Source organism: Schistosoma mansoni, chromosome W, assembly GCF_000237925.1.
Source record: "Schistosoma mansoni strain Puerto Rico chromosome W, complete genome".
Taxonomy (NCBI): Eukaryota; Metazoa; Platyhelminthes; class Trematoda; order Strigeidida; family Schistosomatidae; genus Schistosoma; species Schistosoma mansoni.
Window position 1 is genome coordinate 33379521 of NC_031502.1, and position 12062 is coordinate 33391582.

At 32.6% G+C, this 12062-nt stretch overlaps 1 protein-coding gene and 1 non-coding gene across 2 annotated transcripts in view; one reads left to right on the forward strand and one right to left on the reverse strand.

Annotated features, from left to right (window-relative positions):
- Nucleotides 1–1429: 1429 nt before the first annotated feature.
- Nucleotides 1430–12062, reverse strand: part of Smp_132150 (hypothetical protein) — a 33591-nt gene continuing 22958 nt past the window's right edge. The window contains exons 4-7 of the mRNA XM_018789438.1: nucleotides 6861–7304; nucleotides 3487–3876; nucleotides 2236–2693; nucleotides 1430–1651 (exon numbers count right to left, since the gene is read on the reverse strand). Of these exons, the coding sequence (XP_018654882.1) occupies nucleotides 2253–2693; nucleotides 3487–3876; nucleotides 6861–7304 (1275 nt within the window). The 3' untranslated portion in view covers nucleotides 1430–1651; nucleotides 2236–2252. The remainder of the gene's footprint in view (nucleotides 1652–2235; nucleotides 2694–3486; nucleotides 3877–6860; nucleotides 7305–12062) is intronic.
- On the forward strand, nucleotides 5762–5830 carry Smp_tRNA_01781_Pseudo_TTG.1.1. Its single transcript has one exon. It is a non-coding gene (tRNA).

The window sequence follows — 12062 nt, forward strand, 5'->3', positions numbered from 1 at the left end:
AACTAAAAAATGGTACACAGGTTCACGGAAGCATTGCTGGTGTTGATGTGTCAATGAATACACACATGAGGTCCGTTACTTTGACACTTAAAAATCGGGATGCGATTAACTTGGACACATTAACTGTTCGCGGAAACAATATCCGATATTTCATTCTCCCGGAAAGTCTTCCACTTGATACACTTTTAATTGATGAAGGCCCTCCAAAAAGAAAACCTGGACGGGAAGGTAACTCACTAACTGTTTTAGTTATATTTTGGACTGTTTATTAATTTTTATTTATTTTATTTGTTTATTTATTATTTTATTATTATTAGCTTTATTCAATATTATATTTTTGACACAATATAGAATTCTCAGCATAAAGTATTTCAACAAGTTTTCGTTTCTTACATCTTCGTCGATCCTGACGATAAATGTGGAGTGATCGCCAGTCAGAAGTTAACAGTTCAGGAATCGACATCTGAATAATGTGCATTCTTTTTTTCTGTATATTGCCTGCCAGCAACCACGATATCTCTGATTAGGCCTTTTGTAACATTTACAGTGAAAGGTTGTACACTTTTCAGAAACGCACCTGAATAGGTTATGCAATTAATAGCCATAATGATGTATTAAAACAAAGAAAATTAGATAAGTTGTTGAAATATGTAGATGGCAGGAACAGGTTTTTAAACAGGCCGCAAACAGCGGGTTTTCAGTGGTTTTATTGAGAGCGACAACTCGAAATATTGTAGAATAGCTCGTAAAAAATAACTTTAAAATGACTTCTAAGGGATGGAAAGAATCCATAGCAATACTTTTTTGTTTGACTTGAATGGTTTTCATTCCCTTCCTCTTGTGAAAAAACAATTATTTCAACAATCACAGCAACAACCAGTCATTCTGTATCGATGGAACAAGCCGTTACCTACTTGTGAAGAAATTCTAATAGCTCATATTTGTGTGAGTTATGTGCCGTCTGTAAAAACAGTGAAAGCTTGCCAACTAAAACATCTTCCCCAGACGACATAACGCTCAATGTTTTCTGTCGTCCGTGATCTGAGAGGAGCATTTGTGTTTTATGACCTGGACCGCTTCAATCCATAAGATAGTTTGAAAACCACAGTACCCACTTCATTTTAAAAGCTAGGTAGTATTTGAAACCCTCAACGTATGCATCTCAAAAAAGTTTCTAAATAAGCCTAAACTTCTACGTTTATACAGCTTATGTACAACTTCCCACTTATAGTTCATATTATGTGTATCTGTTCTCAGAACGTCCTACTATTCGTGGACGGGGTCGCGGTCTTGTTCGTGGTCGTGGACGCGGTGGACCTCGAGGACGTGGTCGTGGTCCTCCGATGCGTTACTAAAATCTTTTTACATTATGTATATGTCTAATCACTGAGCACTGTTCCCACAATTTTATTTCAACAATAAAAGTTTTGTATAAATGATTTATTTCTTAAATGAATGCTAATTAAGCTCGGGTTTTTAGTAGGAGGGGGTATGTTTTATCCGTTCAAATTGCATTATTATACATCCATAAAATCTGTTTTTGAACATTATATACAGTGGGTATTGTGTAGAAATTAGCGTATTTACCAAGTATCCTCTCTGTTCTATAGTATGGCGCTTTAATCGATGACGGCATATGAAGTGCGCATATCTGAAAAGAATCAAGCAGTAATAATAAAGTCATTACCAAAAGACATTTAAAGTATTTGATGGACTGTGTGATTTAAATGGCTATTATGATAAACAGGACGTATAGGCTATGAATTTATAATAGCAACCTTTCAAGATTGTACATCCTATCCTATGAGCTAACGCACCAGTTATCGTGGAACAAAATGGCCGACCCATCTAGTCTCTACGAAAATAAGGGGTATCCCATGTTCTGAAATGGAGTGGTGTAAAGAATTATTGTGTTGTGTATCTTTAGCCATTAGTTTGAACACGACTTTCAAGAGTTAGTCCGGTCTAAGCAGTGGGTTTGTGTCTACCTTGCACCTATATAACTCAAACCCGAGCTTGCGAGTATTAGCTTGTACTGTGATGGTACGTTACATTTCTTGAAGCTCATAACAAATTTAAGTCCAAATAGTCTGTGTTGCGACTACGCCTGAAGCATTTTGAGACAGGAGATTGTCTGTTTAAAGAACGTGTTCGCTACCACCAGTGCTTCCAGTAGTGCTAGTGCTTCGTTTTGAAGTGACAATTTATTACAAAATCCTGTCAGTTTATACTAACCTGTCGTCTACTGAACATCATTCTCTTGGCATTTTGAGAGTTGAACCTTTGGTTACAGTGTTCATGAACTGTGTTAGTAAGCTTTTGCTTTTATAGTGTCCTTGGACGTCAGAGTGGGCCATTAGCGAACCACGGCGACTAGGCATGAAGTTTACGCTAATCACTTCCGCTGCTATTTTTGAGGGACGACGTCGCCCAGAGGTAAATATGTTCTTTCGATCGCGTTTGCGCTTTTTATGCAATTCGCCTTCATTACCGTTAACTGTATTCTCTTTGTATGAATCGTTTAGATTATTGTAATCATTCATAGATTCGTTTACATTTGAGTTATGGGTCGCTGTAAATAAGTTGTCAGACATCACATTTGAGGCTTCCTTCAAAGCGAATTCTGATTCACTGGAGTCGATATCCTCAAAATCATCAACTTCTGGTTGTCCTGTGATGTAAAAGTCTGGGTCCTGTTGAAAAGTTAGACAATGATAAAGATTATTATATTAGATGGTGATTAGTCCTAATATTCCTAAAACTGTTGAAATTGTTTTATAAGCGACTCGCAATACTAATACACTATTAAGAAAAAAAGGTAGGTGCTCAAGATACAAAGAACTATTCATTACAACCTCGGTACCTATTTTAGTAATCTTCCATAAGATATGTTTGATATTTTGGACCTTGCGTTTATACTTTGTTCATCCTTGAATTTAGGTCTTTCCGCTTCCTGATGTTTAGCGTCTAATTAAATGCGATGTAGGGTTACTCATAAACTCTTAATATACTCATAGCCAGACTACCATAGAAAGTTCCAATAAGGAATCTTATTCACAGACGTTGGCAAACTTGAAGATAAAGAAAAATGCTTTAATTAGTTCATTTATGCATATAATCACAAATTAGTACAAACTACATTTTAATTGCATAGCATTTCATTCAATACTATGACATTGGTTTGTTTTTAAATAAATTAGCCTTCACAGGTTCTCATTCAAAGATAGGCCACTCTATTGACTATGTACACCAGGTTATATCTGGTACTTTATTGCTTATGGTTATTAAGGGATTTGGCCAGTTATATGCTTCCTAGTAATGATAGTACCTATCATATCCACACGATATCGGTTACTGGGATTACGGTCATTCTGGTTCTTAAGTATAAAGCAGTATTACATACGAAGTAATTTCACAGAAATCCTAGCGAAAATATTTAAACCATCTGCAAGTAAACTCCCATTTGATTTATATCATTTAACTTACTTCATCAAAGTCTCCAGTAGTCACTGAACGTCTAACTGTGGAATTTTGTTCCATTTTAAATGGATTTACATTGAACTGACCGCTAAGGCAAGGATAGACTGATGTCTGTGCGGATTTTTGTGGGGATGAGTTTCCTGATCTTGATATTGAGGCACAATTCAATTTGGACTCACAAGATATATCTTGAAGTTCATTGTTCAAGTCACTTAGAGAAGAATCGATACCTAGTTCACCTTGACTACATCGTTGTTTCAACTGTCTAAGTAGAATACAGAATTCACTGCGTAATTTTGCCAATCTCACGTTATTAGTTGTTGGAGACCCAACCATATTTTTAAAGTTGGAAGATTCCTCCAGTTGTCTTTGAACCCATCGAAGTTGCTCCTGAAGCTATAGATATCAATATTTAATTCATCAGTAAAAGGTGATGCGTTCTGAAATTAATATGATATTTACTAAAAAATATTCAGACTAGCTAGTCACTGAATACCAGTTTACATTTCACAGATTTAAAATTCCTTGGTTGATTATATGAGCGATGTTAACAACCAACTATTCAAAGCTGTAAATGAAATCAAATCAGTCTCACTGGTACAAATCGAATTGCTCTTTGGTTTCTTGTAAGCTTAATTTATTTTTTGTCATGTTTCTCTGTTACTTCACATATCGTTTAATTTTTAATTTAATACTCTGTGATTTGGTTATTATTTGTCAACAAATTTCAATGGTATACAAAATTTATTTCAATTGTTTGGTGACATTTTAGATTTCTGTTTTTTATACATCTTAAACAATCAAATAACACGATGATATATTCCTGCGGTGCTCAGACAAAATCTCGTTTTTTCTCCTCAATAATGTTCTATGCAGAATCTTAAGCAATAGAATAAAAGACATCTAATGTGAAATCAATGTTTATTCTTCATTGCTTTTTTAATGTAGGTATATAAGCATATTCCACTGACCAATTTCAGCCTAGGCTTTAACTAACTCACTAAAACATTACCACACTAAAGAGAGGGGAAGTAACAAAAATGGTTTCAGTATTTAGATACCTGTGGAAGAACTATATGCCTAAAACATAGTTAAAAGAACTTTGGTTAAGTCCATGTAACAAGAGTAAATTATGCAAGTTATATTTAATTAAAATATTCTATCCCTTTATAATTTGTCTAAAAAGTGACAATGAACAGATGAAAACTGTTTTAGGACAAGATAAACTAATTTACTGTTGATTTCATCAAAAGAAACAAGTAGCAAACACATTCATAGAACAAGAAAGATTGATAGATATCTTACATAGTAAGTACAATACTGATTAGGCTGATAATCTAAAAAGGAAGATTGTTTAAAATGTATTCATGAATGATTATCAGAAAAGTAGTGTGCATTTTCTGGATAGAATTTCTTTTCCTTACCATTTACTTACTCCTGTTACTCCTCATAGAGGAAGATAGACAGCCCACCAACATTATCCATGCAACTCTGTCTTGGAAAATCCTTTCCAGTTGCTATTCATCCTTTTCATGTCTGAGTCCAGTTCTCGGCTCAGTGTGCTCTTTGGTCCTCATCATTTTCGCTTCCCCTCAGGATTTCAAGTTAGGGCTTGCTTCGCGATGCAGTTTGGTGATTTTCGTAATGTATGTCCTGTCCACCCTCATCGTCTTTTCCTAATTTCCTCTTCAGGTGGAAGTTGGTTTGTTCTCTCACACAGTAGGCTGTTGCTGATGGTAACTGACCAACTGGCATTGAGTACCTTGCGTAGACAATTGTTTATAAATACTTGTAATTTTTTGATGATGGTTGTGGCAGTTCTCGAATTTTGAGCTCTGTAAAATAGAACTGTCTTGACGTTCGTATTGAAGATTCTGACTTGGATTTTGTCTGACGTTTGCTTTGAGCCCCAAATGTTCTTCAACTGTGGGAATGTCACCCTTGCTTTGCCAATCCTTACCCTTGTGTGTGCTGAGGCCGACTGATGCCATTACTTCAAGAATATCACAAACTGGATTTTTAAATCACGTGTGAGTTTCAGGTAATAAGCTTGAAGCGTTTCTCGAAATAACATTCATATTTCCCAATTTTTGACCCATAAGTGTTTTAGAAGTAAATATTTAAGACAAAATTACACTGAATTCATTTAGTATTGTTTGTTTGAATCTTCCCATCGATGTGTTAGGACTGCAACTGGTCAGTCTCTAATTGGCATATGTGCACACTGCGTATTGCCTCGATATAGCCTTAATTCACAAGCATGGTAAGCAGAGATGGATAGTGGCTAGCCGAGTGGATAACGCGATGGCGTTTGAAGCGAGGGTACTGGGTTCGAGTCCCAGAGTGAACATCAACTCTGAGATGCAGGTACATCCAGCTGACGAGTCCCAAATAGGACGAAACGCGCTTCCTGGATTCCACTGCTAGCCACTATCCATTTCTGCTTAAAATTACACTGAGTTCAAATAACTACTTTTGACAATAAAAGTAGTGTGGTTATATATTTGAAAATAACACATCTGTGTATTTAGTCAGATAATTACCTCAAGTATCAAATGGATTCGAAAGTGACATCACAAAAGAAATAATACACTAGTAAAAATGTTTCTGCCACTGAAAGAAAGCCGGCAGAGAATTATTGAAGATGATGAAGTCATGAAATCAAAATTCTGCCTTAAGTTGAAATAATTAAGTGATACATCGAAAAGAGAATCGTGATTTACTGGCTAAAACTATGAAGCTCATATCACATTTGTATTTCGTTGAACACACCATTTTGGGATAGAAATCTTTAAAAATTGATTTATATTAAGATGCAAACAAGTTCGACGAATCACAATATACGCTGGATTTATAAATTCATATTATGTTTTTCATGGGTGGCTGATATGCATTATTGCTAATAAATATAACATCAGTAATCTTAGTTAACACTACTTTAAGGTACTTAGAGCACGCATGTTGACCAGTGGAACTGAATATTTATATTTGGACTATTGAAAAACCAATAGAAATTTTTAGTTTTACTCCAGAAGCCTGCTTTATTTAGAAACCAATTGAAAACTAGGAATTACTGAACAACAGTTTAGTCCCTGTATAGGACTTTCCAGCAGTGAGCGCTTATAATCTATTGAAGATTTTAATTCGAGAAATTCGGGACTTGAAGGTTTTACATCTTTCTGATCGATCTGTGGTGCTTCATGGACAACCTTTCCTGAGGAATCTTTTACTAGAGCGAAGTAATTATGAAGTGCTTCCCGGTTTTCAGTGGTTGTTTAATTAAGGTCAGCCCATGATACGATTGTAAAGAATACAATAATCTCTACATCTACTTATATTAAAAAAATAATGTATTCATCAACATCAAATAATAAGCTAACCTGTTCAATAGGTTGACCAGCTTGATAAGGTGGAATTGATTTACTCCCATCTGATGAACACGACCGAGACTGCGCTTTATTAAACTTACCATTCGATTCTGTAAACTGACAAACACTAGAATTATGTGACATATATTCTGAAGTTAACTGTTTAGATGATGAAATGCCTTCCTTAGGTGAGTTTATTTCATCCGTTAGATTAGTAGATGAATTATCAGTCGACATTTTACCTATTGAAGAGAAAGAAGTAGTGGTAGTAAGGTTTGCTTTTTCATTTATCGATGATATTTCATTATGCAACACTAGACTTGGATTTAATGATGGACTCATACTGATTGCAGACAGTGCGGATACAGACGACTCGACATTTGAACTATGACGTAACCAACGACTTGTCATACTAGGTACATGACGTCCAGAAAGCAGTTGACACATTTTATTAAGCTGTTACAGAAATTGAAAAACATCACAAAATAATTATTATATAGATAAATAATGGTTTCATTAAATATTTTGTTCATTGTACTTAATGGTAAGTGAAATAATATGTTAAGAGGTGTAATCTATAATTATTAGTCTTTTGTTTAAAAACATTAAACATAGATTTTGTCATTTGAAGAAGACAATATGTGAGCGAAATAAACTATAATGAATAATAACTCGTTCAATCACTGTATAAGTTACCGAATGTTCCATTACCACTTTCTGTTGCTTGTTATGTTCTCATATAATACATAGTTTGACTAAAAGTAAAATAATTTTAGTAGAATAACATGGATTTATTTGTTTATCACCTTTTCTTTTTAAATATCTACAAAATATAAACAATAGATTGAATTTAATCAAATTTCAAATCAAAACTCAATTGAATTGAAGTTAAGTGGAGAATGATTTAACTTGCTGGTTGTATCTTTCATAAACTGATCAACGTTGAAGTGTCATTGAAGAACGAATAATATTGGACAGATGTTTCTTTCAAGGCTTAACTATTAGAACCACTGGTTCAGTATTCAATGATAAAATTCCAACTTCAATCAATTTGCGATATAATGCAGTGATCAACCAGTGCAATTGGTGATGATCACTGTTTCAAACTCAACTTGTATGAACTCTGTGAATCACGATTCTACACTAGAACTTCAGGAAAATCTTGGTATAAGTCTCTATAATAAGATCAATCTGTGACGAATAAACCTACATAACTAAACGAACCTTTAGTAAACATCTACAACTATACTATGATATTGAGTAACACAGATTAACCAATATGATTAATATAAAGAAATATTGTGAGATGAAAAAAAGGGTTTAAGTTGTATGAGATGCATTTGAGAAATTCATAGAGTAATACATCATAAAAGAGTGACTAATAGAAGAAAGTGAAAAATAAGGAAGAAGTAAAGATGCTCGGTAAATTACGGTAAAATTCTAACACCCTTCCTCACTAAAAAAAAGGAAATTTAATAAACTGAATTGTGCAACCAAGAACACGTGACTTTTGAGTGTATTCATCACATCAATAAATCAAAATAACAATATCTTTACAAAATGGTTTGCCCGATAATACAGGTAAATTGGTTGCGATAATGTAATTTACTATGTCCTCTTCTTGGCTAATTCTAACACACACAGACATGAACATGATCTAGTAGCTATCAAAGTAATTGAATATTCCATCTAATTTTGACTGGATATAAGTTTATATGTTGTTTAGATTTTCAAATGTTTTACTTTCTGCTAATTTTTCTTTAGAGGAACAATAAAATAATAATAATAGTGAATGAATAAGCATAATCAACGTTCTATACAGTACCCTAAAAAAAACATTGCGAATAGAAAACATATCTCTCTGTTGGATATCAAACCAAATCAAATCATGTTAGAGGGTTAACTACACACCACTTACCGCAACCCTTGAAAGAGGAACTAAATAGCAAACACAAAATAAAAAAAACAACAGTCGAAAAAAAACGATGTTTCTTTTTTTGGAAAAAAAAGTGTATTCATATTTAAAAGAACCAAAAATAGTAATAATGATTAAAATTAAATAAAAAAAGGAGAGAAATATTGAAATATTTTAGGTTTGGTACATTTCATTTTATGTCCACTTACACAATAATAGTTGTATGTTTATGTGGCTGAATATTTTCTTGTTTGATCTTGGTTATAATAATAATAATAATTATTATTATAATCATTATCGTTATTATTAAGAAGGTAACAAGTGTTAGGCAAAAAAAAGGATCAATAAAATAAATAGTTTGTTGCATCCTCCATTTGTGTTATTACCAATTTAGTTAGTGAATATCATATATATATATATATATATATATATTTAATGAATGGCATTTAGAAAAAATGACCTGTTTGTTTGAATACCGAATAAATTCTATAGTCTATTGCTGCATAATAATAATAATTATTATTATTATTATCATTGGTATCAGCATAATAGAAAGCATATATATGTGTATCTACATTATCAGAATAAATACAGACAGAGTCAATAACAACGCAAAAAAATCAAGTACACAAGTATAAAGTTTATTAAAAATTTGTTAGATTAAAGGAATATTTAGAAATTATTCAAACAACAAAGTATGTATGTGCATATGTATACTGAATTTATAAAAATAGTAGTTTTTCACACTTCAAAAGTTCGATTGAACTAACTACTGGTCTATAAGTGTAAATAATTCGATTGAGAACACTTCAATTATTGTTTCCAAGACTGTTAACCTAATCAATTTGAGGAAATCAGCTAAATTTAAAGACAATTATTAATAATATCGATTGACATCCAAATTTAGGGAGTACCAAAAACCCATTGTCATTGTATAAGACTACATAACAGTATGCGCCCATTGCTTCATATGTGATTCAAATCAACACCTTGAGGTCTCATGATGATCATAATACATTCAAAATAGTGAGTCAAGAGTTAAAGACCATCTTCTATTTAAAATCAATTCATAACCATCAGCCATTATTGTCTACCATACTTTTATCATTCAGAGTATAATTGAACTCTACCAATTATAATTTCCTAACAGAACCTTGATAATCCATTTTAAAACCATCACTAATGAGCGAACAATCATTATTAGGATGAATTTAAAAGTATTGAAGTCGTTTGTGAGACCTGATAGCATATGTTTTCGCCCTAAGTGAAGTGATCAGTACACACTACAAAGGAGTCCTACATCAGAACAGAAAAGTTATCCTGAGCACAGTAGTTTTCAGTGTGGCTCCTCAGAATATAATACCAGGTAAAATCTTAAGTTAACTTTAAATAGGATAAATATTAGCTAAGTTTATTTGATTTAGATACGAGAAAAAAGGGAAGAAGGCCAACTTTCCTTTATTTATTTAAAAGAAACATAAGGAATAAATTATTCAAAACAACAACAAAAAAGAGATAATTCCTTTCCTAACTAATAATTCACTTTCTTGTTTATAGAATAACATGAAAAAACAAACAAACAATAAATCTGTTTGCTTTCAAGAAATAAATTATATCACTTATATTTGTTATGGCAAAATAAATAGGCTAAAATTATGCAATTCATTGATAACAAAGAATTAAAACAATCAGTGAATATGTGGTAACCCTCATTTAAAGAAAAAACAAACGAGCAAACAAACAAAAGAACAAAACATCTAATTGTACATAAACAGATGTATAGTTAGTTACATTCATATTTCTTTTAACAGTATTGTATCCATATAAATATATATCTCTTTTTTTAAAAAAAAAAATAATCAAAACAGCTGTATAAACACACCTGGTGTGTTAAGTGTTATTCTCCAAATTGAAAAACACAAGTTTTATAGAAAGAAAGAAAAAATAAACAAATAATTGAAAAAAAACATACTATCACAAGGTTGAAAGAAAAAAAAGAACGTAGATTATAATAAATAAGAATAATTTCTTAATGGTTGTAAAAATTTGGTTTTTAGATAAAAGAAAAATACTACTATTAACATAGCAATTGTATTTATTTTGATGCTCTCCCTTTCTCCCACTCAGTATTTAATGTTATCATGTCATTCGTACTATTTATATATATGTATATAGGTATTCAACTTTCTGTTTTTTTAGTATAAACTGATGAATAAATATAAGTTTATCAATGGAACTATTTATTTGTATTTATATCATTAATGTGACTTATCTCTTTGTATGCTCTTCTCTAATATTGACTATTATGACTATTATTACTTCGACTTACTTGTTATTTATCTTGGAAGTTTCATCGTGCCTGTTTAGAGACTTGGGATGATGCATACTCTCTTTTTTTAATCGTCTTACAGCTTATGTTGATAATGACTGATACAAATGTTTCAATGATGATACTATTTATATACTTATATCGAACATTAAATGAAGTTGTTAATAGTATTATAGACATTACAGTTAAATATTAATTTAAACAAAAAGATTAACCCATGTGTTAACTGGAATTTATTCAAAGTATAGTACTATTAATTTTGACATTCAGAATTAATCTAGTCAATTTTAATAGACAGAAAATAGTTTAGAATTTTACAATCTAATGAGAAACTACTTATATAATTAAGATAACACTAATGTAGAGAGATGTAAGAAATAGACTAAGCAAACTGTTAGTTGATACAAACAAGTCTCATTATAATAAAGATGTTTATAGGTGAATCATTCGAATAATTATGAGTGATCGGAAGGGGTTTTTGTGGAGATTTAGTATTTGCATAGTTGAAAGAATGAGTCAATTGAAGCTAGACCGCTGACTGAAGACCATCAAGGGAAACCTGGAAGCACCGGACGGCCGCTTCTTACTATTGTGGGACTCCTCAACAGTGTGCATCCATGTTCCCGCCTCACAAGATCCGAACCCAGGACCTACCAGTCTCGTGCTCATGGTGGTCTAGCTTTAATTGACTCATGATTTCAACTATGAAAATACTGAAATTTCCACAAAACCCCTTCTGATAATAATAATCATATGCTCACTAGTGACTGATTTCAAGAGATAATTCCTGGAGTTCTAGTGAGAATCAGTGACCAGTGGAGTTCAACCAGGTCTGTTGTGAGATAGTAACTCACTGAAGACAATTGGTGAACGGTTGCTCAACTTCGTGGATTGGTTGAAGTTAGGCATTAACACCATCGGATGCCGGCTCAGTGGTCTATCGGTTAAGTGCTCTGGCGCGAGACTGGCA